General features: G+C 41.1%; 1 protein-coding gene and 1 long non-coding RNA gene across 4 annotated transcripts; one reads left to right on the forward strand and one right to left on the reverse strand.

Moving 5' to 3' along the window:
- Window positions 1–2,938: 2,938 nt before the first annotated feature.
- Window positions 2,939–12,380, reverse strand: LOC148224804 (uncharacterized). Its single transcript, XR_015801475.1, has 5 exons — window positions 12,071–12,380; window positions 10,322–10,542; window positions 9,929–10,001; window positions 4,500–4,719; window positions 2,939–3,594 (listed from the first exon to the last, which is right to left on the reverse strand). It is a non-coding gene; the product is annotated as an uncharacterized LOC148224804 (long non-coding RNA).
- ESD (esterase D) lies at window positions 11,642–22,090 on the forward strand. Of its 3 annotated transcripts, none has more exons than XM_088159681.1 (9): window positions 11,642–11,711; window positions 13,094–13,169; window positions 13,768–13,856; window positions 15,319–15,417; window positions 18,039–18,163; window positions 18,489–18,608; window positions 18,799–18,897; window positions 20,637–20,804; window positions 21,865–22,090. In XM_088159681.1, the coding sequence occupies exons 2-9, from the start codon at window positions 13,102–13,104 to the stop codon at window positions 21,943–21,945; spliced, it is 849 nt and encodes a 282-aa protein (XP_088015807.1). In that variant the 5' UTR covers window positions 11,642–11,711; window positions 13,094–13,101; the 3' UTR covers window positions 21,946–22,090. The 3 variants fall into 3 exon arrangements, with proteins under 3 accessions (XP_088015807.1, XP_088015809.1, XP_088015808.1); XM_088159682.1 differs by lacking the exon at window positions 11,642–11,711 and adding an exon at window positions 11,716–11,797; XM_088159683.1 differs by lacking the exon at window positions 13,768–13,856 and having other exon boundaries at window positions 11,696–11,711.
- The last annotated feature ends 356 nt before the right edge of the window (window positions 22,091–22,446 follow it).

Raw genomic sequence — 22,446 nt, forward strand, 5'->3', positions numbered from 1 at the left:
TTTAACAGAACAATTGAATTTCCACTAAGTCAAAGAAGGAGAGAGACAGAGAGAAACTGAACCTTATTCCAGTCTACCAAGTGGGAGCCTTCAGAAGAAGAAGGCCTTTAGCTTAAGATACTGATACAAGGACTTAAAAGTTGGCTTGGTATTTGACTGATTTCTAAGAAACTGATTTTTTGTCATAAATACTGTATAACTTAATCTGCTAGTTTCATGAGCCCTTTCCTCTGACATGGAATAGGTAGGAGACACTGTGCACTGGTCACACAGAAGCTCTGCATGCACATGATGACACTGACACCCCACAGACCTCAGCCTTCATGTCTGGGACAAAGTGTCATGCTGTAGCCCCACTCACAGTGATGATGCCATGCATGTCGTCTATCACCTCGCAGACATTCATGGTTTTCCCCCCAAAACTGGTCATTTAGGATGAACTGATAAATCAAGTGGGATAAATGCTGTGCTCACCTGGTGCTTTATATGGTCTCTCTGTCTCTGGGTACATTTGATCACCACAGTCAAACTGAACAGCTTCAGCAGAAGCAAAAATGAACTCGCTGCTCCTACCTCCCTATGCACACATCCCGCTCCTACACAGCATTGTGTGAGGGGTGTCACACCGGCAAAGAATGGATTCCAAGGGGATTATGCTAAATGCAGCTGAGCATGAGGACTACCATAGTAGTAGGTGGAAGCAGTGACTTTCCACTGTTTCCTGTGAAGTTTGATATTGACCCTGAATCTGGTACTTTGAACTAAGGACAATGCTCATCTTGTATCCCACAGGCCAGATGTCTCCACTACACAACTGGGGTGATGGTTTTGAGGATTTGCTCTTGAAAACAGGTATCTCAGGGAATAAGCAGACAGTAATAAAAGCAAAGGTGTTTTGTGAGAAGAGATCTGAGGCTCTAGATCTGCCACCAAACCAGATTGCCTTCATGTGATGAATATTGACAGGGGACTGAAGGTCTCTAAACCTACATGTGAGGGGAAAAGAAACAGAGGCTTCCACCAGTGGAGAGAATTGCCACATTTTTTGCCATTTTTGCCTGACAAGTTTCTCTGCAAGTTTCTCTGGCCTTGCAAAAGAAAGAAGTAGGTGGGACAGACAGCTTGGGCCTTATTGCCCATTTGTGCCAGGGAGCAGAGCCCACTTGCATCCTGTGTGATGTATATGGCTCCCTGCACATCTCCAGAGCTCAGTTCCTCCCAAATCTCCTGAGGGTCCAGTTGCTGCTCTGCACAGTCTTCTTCACCAGCTCGCAGCTGATAAACTGTTACTGAACATTTCACATCCAGTGCTTATGCTCTCCACTTACAGTCTGCATTTTGCCCACGTGGCAGAGCAGATCAGCCCTCTGTTTCTCTTTCATTTCACCTTCTGTTCCTCGTTCACAATGTTAAATTGCTCAGGTTGCAAATACTGACAGGGAATGTTTCACTACAATCACAGAGGGTTTCAATTACTTGCTTGAAGTTTTATTACAAGATGACTCTGAACAGTATTTTTTTTTCCCAGCTTACTAAAATAAAACCTATGTTTTGGACATAAGAGACTTGACAGCATTTCATTAATTGACAGCTGGAGATAAAATAACACTTAGTTTTTGCTTAGAAACAGGGAAAACTGATGCCTGACATTTTGATTCTGGAGCACTCAAATGGTTTTATTGAGTGATCAGCAGCTTTTGTCTATGAAGCCTCTCAAGGCCAGGAATGCACAGCAGATAAAGACCAATATTTCCAGCTCTTTATGGACATTTTTGATAACTTAGAAAGGCCTGATTCTGCCATCCTGCATCAAAATATTAATAGATTTTTGTGCAGTTTGCCTTAGTGAGGATGAGAGAGTCAGGAAATGAATTTGTTCTAGCTACCATGCCAAATCTGCTAGAGGTTGTTCATCAGTAGACAGCAATTAATGGTCTCATTATACTGCAGACAGGTGACAAAGTTCAGCTGTTTTAAACTGGGATTTACAGCACTTGGCCCACGCCTGGAATGAACACCATAGTTTAATATGACCGGCTTCAGAGCAACATTTCTATCTTCCAAAAACCGTGTTTTCATTATGTATCAGACTGGAATGGAATTTTTTGTAATTATTCAGGTTGAAAAAAAAAAAAAGAGAAGACATTTATACAGACTGGTTCAGAGGTTAGGGCCTTCCCCTACTTCACAGGAAGTGCATGCTGAGTCAGTCTGTCATATCTGCATCCAAAAAAACCACTTCATCTGAAAAAACTTTTCAGCATCAATTTTTTCAAGTAGATTGAGATTTTATTACTGTTAAGACTGCATCTGAAAAATGTCCAAAGACATGAATCTCACCACGTATCTCCTAAGCTGGTGTGCATCCTTTTTACACTTCAGGGTAAAAATTCCTATGTATCTATCCCATCCAGCCAATCATGCACTGTACTTATGTAATTATTGCCAGATGGTGAGATGCATTCTATTTTGAATACCTACATGTTTGCTTATGTAAATACATAGAGAAAAAAATTGCTGTATTTTGTAATGTTAATGTAAAATGGTGTTTCAATGCTTTACTGTTTTGTCTGATTGCACTGCTAGTAAAGCAGATTAAAATATTCAAATGCCATCAGTTGTTTTATAAACTGGAGGTTTGTCTTATACAGCTAATTTGGTTTGGTTTTATTTATCCCATAAATATTCAGTACAATGTCTGCTGAAGGCTAAAGTAATTTTACATATTTTTCTGGACAAAAAGAAAGAGCATGTTGCAGAATTTAACTATCTCATGAAATGAGCCATTGTAATCATTCTCTTTTTCTAAGGACAGCCATCCTTCTATTGAAGAGGTACTCCTTGGGTAAGTACATACAGCTTAATAATTTTCGGTCTCAGAAACAGTGTATTTGTAGTAGTAGAAAGACAAATTAATTTCACTAAGAAGTAGAACTACAAGATTAAAAACAACAAGCTGTATTGGTTTGCATGGTACAGGAATGGGTTCTGTGAGAAGCTTCCAGAAGTTTTGCCCATATCTGACAGATCCAATGCCAACCAAATCTAGGATGGACAAACTTCTGGCCAAGGCCAAGCCCAGCAGCTGTCACTATGGTGCCAGTGGGGTAACAGATTTAAGAAGTGGGGAAAGCTGCTCCATTGCAGCCAGAGAGAAGAGTGAGACTATGTGAAAGGAACAGCTCGGCAGACACCGAGGTCAGAGGAGAAGGAGGGGCAGGAGGGAGCAGAGATTCTCCTGGTGCAGACCATGGGGAGGCAGCTGTGCCCCTGCAGCCCAGGGAGGTCCATAGGGGAGCACGTATCCCCCTGCAGCCCGTGGAGAGCTCCACGCTGGAGCAGGTGAATGCCAGAGGAAGCTGTGACCCCGTGGGAAGCCCGTGCTGGAGCAGGGTCCTGGCAGCATCTGTGGGAAGCCAGTGGAGAGAGGAGCCCCTCGGGAGCAGGTTTGCTGGCAGGACTTGTGACCCAAAACGGAGCCGTTCATGAAGAACTGCAGCCCGAGGGAAGAATGCACGTTGGAGAAGTTCATGACTGTCTCCAGAGAGACAGACCTCAAGCTGGAGCAGGGGAAGAGTGTGAGGAGTCCTCTCCCTGAGGAGAAAGGAACAGCAGAAACCACATGTAACGAGTAACCACAGCTCCCATTTCCCATCCCTCTGTGCCACTGTGGTGGAAGAGGTAAAGAACATCAGGAGTGAAGTTAAGCCCAGGAAAAAGGGACAGGGCTGGAGGGGTGAAGTTGTTTTAAGATTTAGCTTTTGTATCTCATTAGACTACTATTGGCAATAAAACAAACGAATTTTCCTAAGCCAGGTCTGTTTTGCCCCTGACAGTAATTGGTGAGTGATCTCTTCCTCCCCTTATCTCGACCCACGAACTTCTCCTTGTATTTCCTCTGTCCTGCCTTGACTGAGGAGAGGAATGGGAGTTTGGTGGGCACTTGGTGTCCAGCCCGGGTCAGCCCCATCGCCAGAGCAGCACGTACAGCGTGGCACCGCTGCAGACAGAAGTAACCCCGGGTCACAGAACCACAGTGCCATCTATTGTCGGTATTTTCTTTCACAAAGAGCATTGAAATAACAACCTCAAATAGATTTTAATAGTTTTCATTTCCCCTGTCTTAAAACCAAAATAAATTTATTCCTCCAATTGATCTTATAGCATACAAGCTCTTGTTTGCAATGGCAACCCATATCAAAGAAGTACAGCTCTTAATAAGTAATCCCTTCAAAACCTTGCTCTGATCTTAAGATTTCGTTGAGCTTTTTAATGTGTAGAAAAAAGCATACAAAGCCATGTTTTTCAGAAGCTATCAGACATAGGGAATCAGATTGTTTTAGCTGCAAATATGCAACATATCACAGGGTGAAATGTACCACAAGATCCTTGAATTGGAAATCCACTCAGTTTTACCTCAGTACTTCTAGACATCTGTATGTAGGCTCCAGCATATCATAATTTGTTATGTTCTTTGGAAAACTCCCTTCCAGATTTACCTGTTTCTACATAATTTGAATTGACAGCTTCAATTTTGATTGAAGTCTCTGCTGCTGAATAATTTGAAATGACAAAGATGTTTGGGTGATCCATGTCCCTTTGCAGAAAAAGCAAAAAGCGTGCAAGTTGAAAAACTTATTTTTTCATGGAGTCTTTTAGACTGGGAACTGCTGGTGACTCCTAGTTAAATATCCAGGCCTAAGTCAGTTGAGCCAGCTCCTAGAGGCAATAGAGAAAGAGAGGCAGCCTAAAATTAGTATTTTAAGCAAGTGGAAAGAATAACACTTTGGAATTGCCTACTGAAGAAAACTCCATTCTTCAAATGCCACAAGTATAAAACATCTCCATTCCCAACTAACAGCAGATGTAATGTGGCTACATAACTTTGACTTTCAAAACTAAATACTTGGGGCTTATGGGGCTAAGGCAAAGCCTGGAGATTGGTGTAGGGAATATTTTTCCCCCTGTAAGAGAACTATTAACAGTCACATTGGGGATCCTTGAGGAAAAACAGCTTCTATCCTGAATGGGTCTTTTAAGGAACAACCACCTGGGAGAAGGTTAAAAGATTGAACTGTGCCATCTTCTGATCTGCCCAAGAAGCCAGTGGCTGATGAAAGAGGAGCACACTGTGACATATTAAGTGAGGTTTCACCTTACAGATCTACACCTAAGGATACAAATGGGGAAAGAAGCACATCAAACAGATAACTGCAGTCACTGTCAGACTACATTCACTTTTATTTATTCTCAACTTTTTTCAGGAAGAGACAACTGCTTCTGGGGACTTATTTACTGATGGGCAGCTGAGGTACAGTGAGATAAAATCAGCAAAAGAAGCCACTCAGTAAGCTAGGAACAGAACCTAGAACTTAAATGACATGGAGGAAGGTCCCCTTCCTATAAACTTCTACTTTCCAATGCTGGTGAAAACAAATTTCAAAAGCACATCTGGAATCCTGCAGTTCTTATTGACCCATGAAAAAAAATTCTAGCAATGCACAGTTATTGCAATTGAGATTTATGTGTTTCAAATGAGTCAGGTTTACTTACTTTAGGTTTGTAGAACAAGCAAAAATATGGATCAAAAGTAGTTTATAAAGACACTTCTTGAGATGAAATACAGCAGTTGTGAGACCCTGAATGACCCAAAGAAAGAGAGATTATCCTAAAATTCCTCTTTGAAACTTCCCATGAGAAAAAAATGACAGCCATTTGGAAGGCAGCACAAAGCACCTGAAAATTCATCCAGGCAAGATACCTACTTCAGTATTTTTTTTAAAAGAGATGGAACTATTCAGGGTCAAACTAGGGCAGAAGATCTCAGGATTCAGAAGCAGACTAGTCCAAAAGTTACTCCACCAAAATATTTGGAGTTGCTGCCTAAAAGTGCATAAAATAAAGGATGAAGTTTCCACAGGAGCATAATAATCATGGCTGCACTCTGGAAGTCAGCATTTCTGTTCTCCACAGAAATTTCCACGTGTAGAAATTATTTTTCCCCCCCTCCCGTCTTATAGACAGTGAAACCTTCAAGTGAGAACGTTCACTTCAATAGTTTTTTCTACAGTGCTTTGCACTGGTCACTGTCAATAGCAGTAAGTTCTTCCCTATTTTTACAATGAGTTGCATTATCAATAGTGATCTATATTACCAATAGTCCGTTCCTCACTGCAACTTAAATTCTTTTTTCCAGAACTCCTGAACATGTTTCTGAACTGAAGTCTCTTCTTTTCCCAAAGATCTACAATCCTTCTCTTTTTATCTTTGTTACTGCAGGGAGTAATACAAACTGGCTTTCTCTTACCTACATATCTCAGACTGTACTCCATCTGATCACCCAGGTCATTAATAAAGACACTAAACAGTCCTGTCCCTCGTATCGATCCCTGAGCAGTGTCACTCTGACACCTGGACTCTGGACTGCTGATCAATATTCCCTGAGCCCAGCAATGAAGCCAATTTCCCACCCATTTTATTATCCACTAATCGAGCTCGTATTTCTCCAATCTTGTTAAAGGAGACAAGGAGACTATTAGAAGTTATTTCAAAGCCCTTGTTAATGTATACAACTTCCACTGCTCCTGCTTTATCCATTGAAGCAGAATTCTCTTCAGAAGGTAATCAGACTGGTCAGGTGTGCTGTGCTCTCAGTAAATCCATGTTGGCTATTCCTACCCACCTTCTTGTTCTTTGAATACTGGGAGTGGCTCCCAGGAGGATCTGTCCTATTATTTTCCTGGGAGTGGTGGTAGGGCTGACCTTACCTTAGTTTTCTTGATCTTTTAGACACTAATTTAGACACTTTTAGACACTAATTATAACTAAATAATCCCTATATTAGTGACTGAAAACTTGTTCCCTTCAAGGTTTATTCTTATTTTAAACTTTCAGAAGACTTATCTTTTCTTAAAATTCAGATCAATCAAGCTTTTGCCAATTGTCTTTGGGCAATATATGCATCTACTTTTACTTTTTCATCTTAAATTATATTTGGAATTTTCTTACCCTTTCATTGCCTGTACTTCCTCTAGGAATCATATATATTATTGAAAAAAGATTATTTCTGCTGGGGATCATGCCAGTTGTTCCAAAATCCATGTAGGCACGTTACCATATTCATCTTTGACAGAAGTAAATTACTGCCTTTTCCTCAGCTTTTCTAAAAGCCATGGTCTTGAAAGTAATCTTTTATTGTAATTTTGTGGGACTCTCTGTCTTACCTCATTATAGATAACAGATTTAAATAATCCTCACAGGAAGAATTTATGATACACATTAACTCCTGCTACTTCAACCCTAATTTTGATAAATTATTTCAAGTCTGTGGCCTGAACTGCTCTCCAAGACCAAGAAAGAAAGTCTACTGTATATGTATTAGCCCAAGGCTCATACGGGGATCAAAGCATGCCAGATGGTATTGCTGATCTTAACTTATTCCATTAGACCTAAAGGAAAGCCTGTCTCCCGTGGAAGGACAATCACAAGCCTAAACAAATGGCATTTATGCCTCCACATTTCCTTGCAGCTCCCATTAATAAGACAAGCCCTGATGTTCTACTATATTATTTATTGGCTTAAATTGAATTTAAATTTGTCCTTTGGCATTTACTAAATCAGATTTCACTATTACATTCCTGTCAGCCAATATCTTTCCTTAGGTGCAATTATACATCAAAGTTTACTTGAATATCTGAATTCAAAATACCAGCCTCAAGGGCTCAGTAAATAAATGTGAAATTTAGAACTGTATGTGGAAAAATTTCTCAAACAAACAGACTCTTCATAGGTTCAAAATTAATCTGTACTAGAAAGAAATACAAAACAAAAGACATAATACAAATATGTGCAATTAATTTACTGTGAAAAAACAAAACTTATTCATTTTTAATTGTAACACATTAAGAGGAAAATACTTTCTGTCAGAATTATCAGGAGCATATTCCTCATTGGATTTAATGTCAGTTGTAATGTGCTTAATTTTCCATTTTTCTGAAGTGATAAGAAAATATTACTAATATTTCTTGCATTACTGTAATAAAAGAAGGATGATTGGGGTTTTTTTCCTTTGGAAAAGTTTTAAGTGCTTTAACTGCTCCAGGGACTGCTCCAGAATTTTTTTAAAAACATTACTTCTTCTATTTTCTTATCACAAATTACTTGTCTCTGCAACCACAAATCTTCTGTGTATATATTTTCCACAGCCTCTCTGCAAAGAGGATTTATTAACATGCTCAGCCTCATAGCAGCTCAGAGCTATTGAGGCCACTCCTGGCCCCCAGTGCAGTGCTGCAGGAGCACCAATCCAAGATAAAGCCAAGTGAAAAAGGAATCAGGGGAGCTATGTAACTGGACTTACAGTGTAAGCAAGACCAAAGGGCAATGCTGTGTCCCCAAAAGACCTAGAGACTCAAATGACACATTAATGAGCAGAAAGGAAACAATGAAATCAAGAACAAAGCAGAAAAAAGCCCTCAATGTACCCAGATAAAGAAAGTGAGGGTGTGTAAGAAAGAAAAGAAACTCAGATCTAACTTCCATCTAGGAATAAAAGGTAAGATAGATGGATGTAGAAGGAAGGAGAAATAATAAAGAAAATCAATAACAATACAGTTGTGCAAAAAATTCTCCCTTTCCCTGTGCAAACTTTCTCCCTTGAAAAGCTAAAGCTAAAGACTTGAAACAGGTTGTGTCAATACAGCCAGCATGAAATATACTGAGGGATGATACTGTTGCAAGCATAAATGTTTATTGAAAATGACTGATAGCATGGCATAAGACAGTCTAAGATAATTTAGATAAATATCACATTTGAATTCTAAAAGACTGCTATAAAGAACACCAGAGAGGTTCTTTACAGAAAAGAACAGCATACAAATAATCTCTTGGCAAAATCAACAGTGAAGTGTGAATTCAGAGCTCTGAATAACCAAAGTGATTACGAGATCGCATACAAAAAGTTGAGAAAAAAATCACTGAAAAGCTGGCAGGAGGAAGCTAGCAACCACCACTCTTAATTCAGGCTACCACAGAAACATTAGAAAAGTGTGTACCCAGAAGCATGGCTGAGGGAAGGACTGTACTTACTACAAAGAAAATGGGAAAGGAAAAATTCGGTGCCATAAACTTAAGACATCCAGGTTGTTTGGCTACAATGTGGAAGTTTTGTGCTGGAAGCTTTACAGAAATGTCCTTGAGTGTTGAACCTAATGGTATGTTTCCCCATGCACAGAAAAGATGGTGAAAAGGCAAAAGCCTTTCTAACAGAATGCAAAGACTTTCTTACCAATACCAAGAGAAATTCCAGGTAGATGATGTGAAATCATATCTCACCACTGGAAGAGATCAGTGGTAAGACAGTAGAAAGCATTGTCTGTGTAGGGGGAACATAGAGAAAGTATGTTGGAGCAGTATGTGCTGTACTGGAATATAATAAAGCAATAAATAAGCAAGAGTGCATAAGCCAAAAGATTTTCCAAAGTGAATATATGTTATTCTTTTAATATCCTCATTTCTACTGCTTGCCCTGCTGTACCATATGAGAAGCCTTTTAATGATGAAAGAAAGGAAGCCTGTTTCACATCTGGTATTTTTTACAGAATCTGAAATGATAGGTAGAATGGAAACAACATGAATTCACAGGTGAGAACTGCAGAGGCTGTCTTAAAGGATACAGTAATTGAATTAGGGTTAAACAAATGGCATAACCAAAGATACTAGAAAGATCTACACCACAGCACAGACTGCACTAGCTTGGCTCCCTCTGTCTTACACTGTTCTTAACATTATCCTGGTGTGCCAGCTCTGTGCCATGAAAACAGCCCTCTGGAGGACTGAGACACATAATTTACATATGCATTTAGCTATGCATTTATGTTCAGTCATTTTTGATTGAAAAGACATAAAAATAATGTATACATCCTGACACCTTGATGGAGATGTGGGGAGGCACAGGAAACTCATCAGCAGGCGCTCAGGTGAATCCTTCTGAATATATGACCCTGAAATGGGAGCAAATAGGGCAGAGGTTATCTAATGGACTTGGATAGGAAGAGCACAAACACATCAAAATCTTATCAGTATCACTGCCTGAGTTAGGCAGATTTCATGCTGACAGCAGATAAATAGATAAAAACAATTTCAGATACCAGGGAAAAATGAGACATGCGTAACAACAGCTGTATATATATATATATATATATATATATATATATGTATATACTGGCTACAGTTCAGTTCAAATCACTAACTGGGCATTATCTTGCTAGTGAGAGACATTTAGGGAGCTACAAAATGCACACACAGAGATGGAAGGAACAACCTGAAGAGTACTTGAGGAGTGAAGAAACATAACTGAATTTGATTGATGGCAACTTAATCACAGCTTGAAAAAGTGAAGTTGAGATGAGGAGGTTTAAACAGCTCAGAGACAAACGATTTGTACCAACTACATCCAAGTACAGAAGCAGGATAGGAAAGCTGCTCTGGAAGACAGGATGCAAGGCCCAAGTCTGGGGTCCAGCAGCTGTGGTCCAAATGGATCTGCTGGGGAAGAGTAGAAAGTAATGGGGGAACGAAATTGTCAGTACTGTACATTGCTAGAATTAGGGATCAAAAATATAAAAGGAATTGGAAAAGTCAAGACTGTAAAATGTTATAGGCAAAAATTGTATGGTACAAGACTACAAAGTAGGAGGAGCTTTGCTGAGGACATTTTTTGACAACTGATAGGCATGTTGAACTATAAATTAATAAATAAAGAAATAAATAATAAAAACCCAGCACAAAGTGGGATAATTTGGATTATGAATAAGATGGAAGCGCTGCCAAATAACAAGTAACAAAGTTACTTTGGGATCTTGCAGGTGAGGTGTAAAATACCCACACCATAATTTGGATTTATTATAAAATCAGCAGTTTGTCTGGAGGCACCTGCTATGAAGAACTCTGAAATTCTGAGGGGAAGTAAAACATTTGGAGTGCAGCGATGCAGTGGTCCCAGCTCAGGCCACTGCAACAGCGTTTTTCCCCCTTGAAGTGGTCAAGGGACCACAGTGACGCGAACAGAAACACTGCTTCTTTATAATAATTTATAACAATTATAATAAATAATGAAATAGTTCGTTATTATGGATTCTCTGGTGGGTTTCTTGAGTCAGTGGGTTGCGAGTCGATGGTCACAATCTTCCCATCAGAATTATCTTCTACGCAATTCGAGCTGATTTCAGCATAGTTAATGAGCTTTTTTTGTTATTTCCTTCCCTGTCCTAGGAGTTCTGCCAAGTGTCTTTGTAGCCCGTGGATTCTGCGTTCTTTGTGCCCACTATGAGCAGCACATCCCTGTCCCCAAGCTTTGCTGACCTCCCCCTGGGTCTGAGACCACTGAAACATGCCAAGCCCTAGAACTTAAGGCAATTCTACCGACAAGCAATTTGTCTTTCTAGCACCTGGGCATCAATTAAGAGCTTGTTCGCTGCTATTTCACAGATTAAATCTCCTTCCTTGATTAGGCTTCAAAATATATAAAGACCAAAACCACAGAGCGACCTTTTTAAGGACACGTTGACACCTGACGCGCCGCAGGCCCGGCTGTCCCGGGCAGAGGCCGGGCCCGGCAGCGCCATGGCGGGCGGGGGCGGTGTGGGCCAGCCCCGGGGCAGGGCAGGAGCCGCCTCCGCGCCGGGGCCGCCCCTTCCCGCCGCTCCGCCGCGGTAAGGCAGCGGGAACGGGCCGGGCTGGGCCGGGAGCGCGGGGGGGCGGCGGCGGCAGCGGCCTGGCTGCGAGGGCGGGAATGGAGGCACGGCAGAGCGCGGTGGCTGTGCGGGCAGGACTGGCTGTGCGGGCAGGGGCGTCCCGAGCCGGGCCCGGGCCTTGCTGCTGCCCCGCGCGGCGCTGCCGGGCCATGGCGGTAACGCGGGGCTGGGCGGGCGGGCGGCCCTCGGGCCCGGCCCCGCAGGAGACAGCCGTGAGCCCCCGAGGGCTCTCCACGGTGCCTGGTTCTGCTGGCCCCGTGCCCCGCGGGAGCGCGCAGGTGTGAGGGACGGAACGTTTGCGTTTTGACATTTGTTACCTGGGTTCCCGTCAGGATTTTCTTGTGTGCCGGTGACAGGACCCCAGGGAATGGCCTGAAGCTGTGTCAGGGGAGGTTTGGGTTGGCTATCAGGAAAAGGTTCTTCAGCCGGAGGGTTTGGCACTGGAACAGCTCCCCAGGGAAGTGGTCACAGCACCAGCCTGGCAGAGCTCAAGAAGCATTTGGACAATGCTCTCAGACCCATGGTGTGGCTCTTGGGGATGTCCTGTGCAGGGTCAAGAGTTGGACTCCATAATCCCTTCTGACTCAGCATATTCTGTGATTCTGTGACCCTGCCGTCTGTTCACCTTTCAGCTGCCTGCTTGGCCTTACTGCCCCTGTGCAAGCTGACAGCACCCACTTTTGTGTCAGCCTTCCCGAGTTTCCTTAGCACACTTGCACTACTAGCTGTTCTGAAACTGCCATGACTCTCCTTTGCTTGTATTTTTCGTACTGTTTGCCCTGGAAATAATCCTCCTGCTCCTCTTGTTTCTGCTGTCCCACAGACTGTTAGAACATGGTAATTAACTCCCATCAAATATAAGAATAAGGCTCACTACTGTGTGGTAGTTAGTGGCTGGATACTGTCACACACAAGAGAAGGAAAGGGGACAGGTTTTTCTTCTTCATGGTAATTGTGGAGGAAACAGACTGGCACAGGGAGCTCCAGGTTAAACCACAGCACGTGGGAATGCTTGTTTGGTAGCCAAAGAGCAAGCCACAGTTAGTGCTGAGGTAAAGGTCATTGGAGATGTGGGTCTATAGGAAAGCAGGTAGGCTTTCCCCATTCTGCTCACAAGAGTTCAGCCTCCCCTGTCCCTTTTTTGTGGGGAAATAGTTAATGAAAGATCAGAAAGCATGTGCAGGAAATTCTTCTGAGAAACAATAACATTAAGCAAAGATATTGCAAGTTGTATTCAACTCTTCTGTTCTCAAAAAGCCTAAGACCAGGATTGTTTTATTTTCAAATTTAACTTTCTCCTTTTTTTTTTTTCTTTTTTTTTCTTTATTTTTTTTCCCCAGTTAAAATCATGGCACTGAAACAGGTTTCCAGCAACAAATGCTTTGAAGGTTTCCAGAAGGTGTTTGAACATGACAGGTAAACACCACTAAAGCAACCAAGATGTTTAGCTTGGGGCAGTGAATCCATCCTGTCAGTCTGCAGGAAAACAGCATGCTCTCACTAATATCCATATTTCAGTCAGGAATCATGTCTACTGCTGCTTTGGCTGTGCTCTTGGATTTCTGTGTTAATGTTTAACATAATCTAGTATACTTAGTGCTGCAGAGCTGAGGTGGGAGCTAGTATTTTTACCTTTGAAAATGAAGCTTCATTACTTTGGGTTGTCCTGTTTGCAGCACAGAGAACCACTGTGTGTGCAAAGTTCACTACTGGATGTCTTACTTCTGTGCACTCTGGAAAAGTGCTGTGAGCAGTGACTCAGTGAATTGATTCTTGTTTGATGAAGGTATACAAAAAAACACTGTATTCAGAACAAGGTTGAAAAAGCTGTTGCCAAATCTAGTTTAAGGCTGAGTTTAAAAATGTTTTTTCCCTTCCTTTAACTTAGTTGTTACAATTCATTGACCAGATCTCCCTTTCAATGAAATGCACTGATCCACTGATTCCTTTTTTTGATGTTAGTGACCTTGTTGATTAAGTAGTGGTGATAACAAGAAGTATTTTATTAATACAGTGCAGAGCTAAAATGCAAAATGAAATTTGGAATCTACTTGCCTCCAAAAGCAGAAACTGGGAAGTGTCCTGTGCTGTACTGGCTCTCAGGTGAGCAACATGAGTCTTAGTAACTTTAAAAATACAGTCTTAAATATTTTTAAACTGCTGATCTACATTTACTGATAACTTAATGTAGGAATACTGTAGTGGCAGCTCTTGGATTCTACAGAAACTCATCTTTTGGAAGGCATACTTAGTTTGAGTGTACTGTGATAAATCAGGATGCAGCTTGGGGGCATCCTACCAGATTGTGTTCTAAAATGCTCAAAGTGTTGTACCTTTTTGTTCTAAAATGTTCATACCTTTTGTTCCAAAGCCTGTGGTTCTCCTTTAAGGCCGTCCTGTTGGGACACCTCCTGCTTTCCTTTGTCTTTAAAAACTGCTTCAGTTAACAGAGTAGGGATGTAAAAAGAGCCCATGGAAGCCAGCACATTTGTCCTGTGGACTCTGCCTTATTCCAGGTACAGCTTTGCAGGAAGCAACTGGTGAACTTGAAAAGAGAGGTGCTGTCAGCTGCCTTAGCACAAGCATGTCTAGTGTGAAATAAACCTGTGGGATCAGAAAGGGCCAGGGGCTGAAGAGACTTGTGCAACAGGAGTGAAGCTGTCTCATCAAAAATTAATTAATTAAATCCTTTTTTTCTTTTATTCAAAATAAAAAACAGAAACTCTGTTCTGTAATTTGAGGAGTTGGTTTATTGAGACTTGTGTTTAGAAAGTTGGAGACTGGACTGTTAGTGTGGAGACTTGTGTTACTTGTATATATTCATTTCACCACATTGCTGGTGGGTCTGATTTGTGTCAGGACAGTGGACTGGGTAAAACTGTTTATACTTGAAGTTAGGAACATCAAAATTGTCTGAAGATCTCTAAGCCATGCAGCACATTTATTTTATTGATTGTAAACTGTATTGTCTTGGGCAGTATATCAGTCAAATTAGGTTACTGGCAACTTGTTCTCAGAGAAAAGTAGAATCATTAACTCCTCGCAAATTGCATAGTGAAGAAAAATTGAAATATTGGTGTGAAAGGTAATTTATTTGTAATTGGACTTTATTTTGACCTGCTGCTGTACAAAAGGTGTGTATTGCTGTGGGTTTTTGAGCCAAGGTGCTTATGAGCCTTTATCCTGTCTAAAGTATGTAGAATTTGTCAGACCACACGTGTGATTCTGTAATGCAAACAGCTGAGGTGACAGTACAAAGAAAAAAGCAGTTGCAGGATTAGGTGTCAGAAGTTAACAGTGAAGTTAGCAAATGCCTGTCCTGGTGGATTTAAATGCACAGTACTTGAAGGCACCATGCACTGCATGAGTAGGTGCTCCAGAGGCTACAGGGTGCTGTTAGTGTGTCTAGATGGATGTTTCTGTGGATTGTTAAGTATTGTTGAGCCTAATGAAAACATCTTCCATGTTTATGGAGATAGGAATCCTTGCTTTTCAAAACCTTTTCTGTCTAAGAGTTTTGAAACCAGTATGCAATGGGTAACCAGTGATATTTTTCTTTCCCTAGGGTTGACCTGCACAGAACAGAATTTTATAACAAAAGCTGCATTTCAACAAGCAGCAGCTGAGCATGGCCTTATTGTAGTGGCACCAGACACGAGCCCACGTAAGTTCAACAAGAGCCATGGCAACAGTCCTTGCACTGAAGTGCACTCTGTCCTCAGAGAGTGGGGTGCTGCAGTGTGCTGGAAAGTGTGTTGCCCACCTCAGTCAGAATTTCACCTCATTTCTGCATCTTGCATTGCTCACTAGGTTACACTGGGTGCACTCTTAATAACAGGGTAGTGAGGGTTTGACATTGGAAACTCTTACTGTTGTGGCACTAAAACTAGAACAAAAGGCTTCTAGAGTTCAGCACAGACAGGGTAAGGGAAGAAAAGCGGAACAAGAAATGTGTGTTATTGGAATTCTTGCTGACATTTTTTTGTGCCTTGCTGAGACCCTATAAAATCTGCAGAACTGTGTTGCCACACAAAGATGCAATGCTTGCTCTTAATTGTATTCTGTCTTCTAAAGCAAATTAAATACATGCCTTCAGAGGATTACAATACTTGAAAAGCAATCTAGAAACTCTTCTCCCCTGCAGCTACAACAGACTACTGATGAATGGATTTTTTTAAATGATGTTCTGTTACTTGTATGAGGCTGAGCGTATAGTATGGGAAATCTGAAAATGGTGGATCTGCAGTTATTGGAAATACTGGGATTTACTGTTTTATGTTTCATATTTGTTGGATTCTGTTACAGTCTCATGAGTGCTGTAAACAAAAGTGCCAGCCTTCTAGTATTTCCCAAGCTTTAGTGGGTTACATTTGGCTACAGGTAATATGGGAAAGAGATGTTCTTTCCATAAAGTATTTCTTACATCTATGTTTTGAAGTTGTGTCAAAGAATGTAAATGCTTCTAATGAAAAAGAGAAGAACAAAACTTGTGAATGAATGAACTTCACACTTCGTTGTTGCTATTTGCTGCAGGCTAGAGATGGTCAAGTAACCTTTGCATTATTCATATTGGGTGGTTGTACTGTTTTTCATAGTATCTGTGTAAATTGTCGCTATTAATGCCTTTGCATAGGTCGTTGCTTTGTCCATTTTCTTTTAAGTCCTTTGTGGCAGCTTCTCTCTTGCCTTTTAGCCTAGTAACTGGTAAGGAATCCTCTACTATTTAAATGAGTTTTGGTATGAGCTTCATATTATAATCCTAAATTTTAGCTCGGAGACCCCAGATGTTCTTAAGTCTGTTTGAGCTGTCTGGGGAAAAAAGTTAAAAGCAATTAAAATACAATCATGAGCTGAGAGGTATTGAAAATGCTTGCATATGTATTTTAATTGCATAGTGCATGAGAATTACCTTCCAGGAGCCAGGAGATATATCTGGATGGGGAAAAAGACTGTATGAAATCATTAAATACTTGTCATTACAGACCCTCTGTCAGGCCTTGATAGACTTTACTTTTCCTGCTTTGAAGGGGTTTGTTTTTCCAGACAGGTATACTGAGTAATATTATGCAGATTCCTTTTCAAATTTCTTTTTTTCAAGGCTTCCTGAAGGATTTTTTTATCATAATGAGCATTATGCCTTCATTGCCTGGCAGGACTTTGTGAGTTTTTGTCCATCTCCAAGGTACTGAAGATAGGCTTTTAACATCTAACATGTTGTTTAAGCACCACAGTACCACAGTCCCTGTGGTTGCTGGACTGTTAAGTTACAGAATCACTCTGTTCAGGGGCATGTCACTGGAGCAAAGTCAGCTTTGATCCTTGTACAAATCTGATTTCATTGTGTGGCAGGGTGGCAGCCATCTCAGCACAAATTGTAAGGGACTGTTGAGTTATGCGTGGGTTTGCAGTGCAATCTGCCAGTGGTAAAAGCCCATGTAATTTTGGATTGCAGAAACTAGGAAATAATGGTCTCTCTTTCTCCAAAACATTCCTATCACATATACCTTGAAATATTACATTCTGTTCTGCAAACCAGGCTGCTAAATCACATTCTAATCAAAGGGAGGACTGGATGGGATGTACTGACTCACAAGAACACATCTGCAAATGTAGCTTGAAAGTGTAGCCTGGAAAAGAGGATACAATCCTGCAGTTATCCAAAGAAGAAATTACTTAAGTTTCATGGAAGTTAGAGGTGGGAGTAATGAAATGAATTGCAGAAGAGGTAGAGGTATGGACTTGTGAAGTTATAGGAAGTTGTAGTGAATTATTCTTCTGGAGAATCTTAAAAAGGGAGGTGTAGCAAGCATTATTTAAAGCACATAAATTGGCTTAGACACACCATTTGGTGATACCTGGTTCTGTCATTCTGGGGAAAAGGAAGTTTTCTTCTGTTTCTCACACAGTTTCTTGTACTTGATAGGATGAGGTCTAATGACTGAAATATGCTGGTAGCACTAACAAGTGCCAACTTTTGATTAAATTTCTGGGTAAATTGGACAAAGCTTTACAGAACTAATTTAGGAGACATGTATATACTATATTTATTTATGAAGTGATATTGACACAATTTAGAAATTGGATGTATCTGTAGGTATTATATAAGTGTCATTTTGAAAGTGTTGAAATAATACTTGAAAACATTGTACTAATGAATTAAAGTCTGAATTGTCTTATAGTTGAAGGAATAGAGATATGATTGAGAAACTTGTGTCCTGAGTCTCATTTGTATGGCAGCTTCTCCAAGTCTGAATATGTAGTAAAGGAAACATTTTTTCATGCTAGGTGGCTGCAATATTGAAGGAGAAGATGAAAGCTGGGATTTTGGCACTGGTGCTGGTTTTTATGTGGATGCCACTGAAGATCCTTGGAAAACAAACTACAGGATGTATTCCTACATAAAGGATGAGGTAACTTTGCTGCTGGGTTCTCCTGGTGTTGCTGGCTAAGATGAAGGGGTGTGGCTCCGTCACAGGAAATTCCGACTTCTTGTGTTACAAAGTTATGGGAGATTTCTATAGAGATACTTTGAGTTACTTATTATCAGTTCTGTGTTTCCTTTTGATTTCACATTCCCTTTCAAGTTGCTTTCAAGCCATGATCACAAATGTGAGGCTAGCACCAGAGATGTGCCTTTGGTTTCAGTGGAATTAAAAGCTGGTTAGATGTGTGCTTTTTTCTTAAACATACTTGAGTTGCTTTAACATTTTTATTACTCTTTTGTTTCCTTTACAGCTGCCTAAACTAATAAATGCCAATTTTCCAACTGACCCTGAGCGGATGTCTATTTTTGGGCATTCCATGGGAGGTCATGGAGCTCTTATTCTTGCTCTGAAGAATCCTGGGAAGTTCAAAGTAAGATAAAGTATAGCCTATATAAGGTATACTAATGCCTATATAGATTTCTGTAGATGTGATGGAAGAGAACATAATACTGAGTTCTTTGAGGGTATTAAATGTATAAATAATTTCATTTGCTGCAGCTTATTGTTACATAGTTTTTTGTTTTTTTGGTTTTTTTTGGTTGCTGTTGTCTTTTGAACAGTCTGTGTCAGCATTTGCTCCGATCTGCAACCCAATTCAGTGTCAGTGGGGGAAGAAAGCCCTTGGTGGATACCTGGGACCAGATGCAAGCAAATGGGAGGTATGTGTTGCAGCCACAGTTCTTTAATAACAGATGAATGAGTGATCTGTAAATACATCACAGCAGGAGCCTGGCAAAATCTGTGGAGGGCCCATGAGCTGCTACTATTGTTTTACTACATCCCTAAGCACAGAAAAGCATTGTTTGTTTCTGGCAAGAGTGACTTGCTGTTTCCTTATGGTGCTTATGAAAATGTAATGAGATACAGGTCCCTCATCAAATCAACTACATTCCTCTCAGTTTTTTTAAGATTTAAAAGTCTGGGCTGAGGACAATTATTTTTGTAGGAGCCTGAAGAGACAGACTGCTGCAAACTGTTCAGACTGATCAGCCTCATGACATCTTGCAGGGGCAGTCTGTGAGAAGCCCCTTTGATACTTGGAAATTGGTGTCCTGCAGAACAGGATTAAAATAATATTAAAATAGATAAAGTTAGGTTTTAGCTCCAGAGCCTTAATTTTGAGCTATCAGTTGTTGCATATGAATGGCTAAGATAAAAAAATGTTTGTCTGCATGATAGCTGCGTTACTTGGACAGCCCTTCAGTATTTTTAATCTCAACTTAAAGGTTGCACTGTATTTCTAAAATTAAGTTAGAAGGGATCGTTGTGACCATGTACTCAGGTTTTCCTGTAAATAAGCACAAGCTGCAGTTCAGTCCCTTGTAAATTGTATTAAAGTATGCCTTAGGAAAACTTCCAGGTCTGATTAAAACTTTACAGGATTGGAGAGTGTTCTGCTTTTCTAATTGTTAATGGAGTGGTTTGTGTACTTAGAAACCACCAGTTAAACTTGCTTAGACTTAATGTAATGGATTTATTGTGAAACAAAACAAAACAGCCACCCAAAAACCTGTTTTCTGTCCCCTTGTTCTGGAGTGCTTCTGCAAACCTAGTCCAATAGATCAACAGCAATCATCAGGAACAGACTTAGATCTGCCTTTGGCACAGATACACAACCTCTGATCTCTCTATTTTGGCTTAAAATTGCCATGTAAATACGTTCAGGATAATTTGATACCATGGCCACAGTGCTGTGCTAAGCCCAAGCTCCCATTTCCATCCCATTTCCATTTGTGGATCTGGTGGCATCCTGGAAGGATGGCTCTGATGCATTGGTGTAGGATTTCAGATTTTGCTATCCATTGGTGATTGGTTTTCTCCACAGCCTTAAAAACTTTGCTGCCTTTTTAAAGGAGTTATTTATTTTGAGCATGCAATAAGCACATGTTCCCCATCATAGTTAAATTTTGATACATGTATGTTTAGAGGTTTTATTTTTGTTTCTCAGTTGAACCAAATTTTCTTGGTCAAATGATCATGGCAACCTTCAGGTTAAATTCCTTCCCAGGAGCACAGTTGTGTTACACTGGTGTTTTGACACTTAGCTGCCAGAATAATTACACCAAGACACCAAGTTTCTTCAGCAGGTTATAGTTTCTGCACAAGGGTGTGAATTTGTATTGACAATACTGCTCTTCTTCCATTCTCTAGAAATTCTGCCCTGGGCTGGATGTGCTGTTTGGCCAAATTGCCAACTTGGTAATTACTGAGCATACATTTGCCCTTTTTAAAGCAATGGGTATAACTTTTCAGTTGCCTGGAATTTCCCTGGCTTTTTGTTCTTCCAGAGTGCAACTTGGTGTCCTGATCAACGCTGCTCAGGACTTTTCCTGCGGTTGACAAACTAAAAACAGTTGAACATACGTAACTGAATATCATTTCTCTTTTATTTCTGCAGGCATATGATGCTACACAGCTTGTGAAGTCCTACTCGGGGCCTCGCCTTGACATCTTGATTGACCAAGGCAAGGATGACCAGTTCCTGTCTGCGGGCCAGTTACTGCCTGATAACTTCATTGCTGCCTGCACCGAGGCCAAAATCCCAGTCATCTTCAGACTGCAGCAGGCAAGTTGCTTCTGCAGTCCTTGGTTGTTGGGTTCTTGTTTGTCGTTTTTGGTTCAGTACAGCAGGCAGTGAAGAGAGTTTCTGCAAGGGGGCAGGCAGGCTCTCACTGTGGATCTGTCCCTGGTCACTTGAGGAGGAGGGTGAGAAGTGACAGTTTTCTGTCGCATGGGCCATGGGGGTGTGCATCACCCTCCCGATTCAGCCGTGCTTCACCACTAGGTGCCGTCGTGCTTCCAGCTTGGACAGGCTGATCCCTGCACGGGGACTCGGGCTGCCGGTGCTCGGCTGAAGACACAGCATTAATCATTTTTAATGATTGTACAGCCAAAGTGACACACTGCCTTCTGCTGCATCCCTTATCTGTGCTGTGGGTTTTGTGTTTACCATAAAACTTCTTGATTTAGTTTGCATGTGTTAGTGTAAATTGAGAAGGGGTGGAACTACTTGACATCCTAGATTCATGTAAAGACCCAGGTGGAAGGATGACTCTTACCTGTAGTGCAGTGGCCCAGAACAACACTGTCCTGAGAGCACTGGAGTCTTTGTAAGCCACTGGCAACTTCCACCCAGACCCAGTGAGGAGCCCAGTTGTGGAGAGTGAAGGATTCTCCTCTCTGATTTATCATAAACATTTCACCTAAAGATAAGAGTGCTGATGACGGGGTGTGGGTGACATTTCAGCACAGTGATGGAGCAGTAATTCAGACTTGGGCTGTGTTCTCCTTATCCCCCCGCTGTGTTTTACCAGAACAGTGCCAGTGGGGGCAACTGTTCTCTCACATTGCATCTCACTCTGCAGCTGGCCCTTGCTGGTACCCAGCTCTAGCTTACAGGCCCAGACCTGGGCAGGTTAAGGGACTTTCTGTTTGTTTGGCTTCCTAGTGCTCATCTACACTTAGCCTGTTACGTATCCCTTGCCATTTTTATATATATTCCAAGTACTTCTTAAAATGGATAAAACCAGGACAGTCATTACATTTCCTTTAAGAGAGCTTAGTGTGACTGCTTTATCATGAGCTGCATGTTCTCTGCTGATTGCTTTATTGTTATTCTTTTCTAGGGTTACGATCACAGCTATTTTTTCATTGCTTCATTTATTAATGACCACATCAAACACCATGCAAAATACCTCAATGCTTGAACCATTTGGATGGGAGTGCTGCCTGGCCAATATGAATCTAGAGATAGTGGTGAACTAAACAAAAATCATTTGCTGAAATAATGTTTGTAAAACTGAGCTCTTCTGATTGTACTTCTAAGAAAAATAAAAGTCCCACTTAATTTGATGTGTGTGCTTTAGAGTAAGTATTGGGAATGTTCTTGCATACTTGGAAAACTCTTGATGCCATGAAGTTATATCTGCTGCATTTTGGGTTAAAATGTAAGCCAGCAGATGAGTGACTTTCAGACCATGAGTATGGGTGTGGACGTGGCACCTGTAGAGAGCTCCTAGTGCAACTGTGCAAAGACTGTGATTAACAGCAGTGTGCCCATTCAGCCAATTAATTACTGGGGGTTTACTTCATCCTTTAATGGTGAAGGAAGTTGTTAGTGGCACAGCTAATCAAGCTACTTAATTAATCTGAAGTGGTAGGTGTGTTTTCCTTGGCCAGTGTAAATACCTTCCAAGGACCAAGCCTGG

This window comes from Sturnus vulgaris, chromosome 2 (assembly GCF_052056855.1).
Source record: "Sturnus vulgaris isolate bStuVul1 chromosome 2, bStuVul1.hap1, whole genome shotgun sequence".
NCBI classification, from domain to species: Eukaryota; Metazoa; Chordata; class Aves; order Passeriformes; family Sturnidae; genus Sturnus; species Sturnus vulgaris.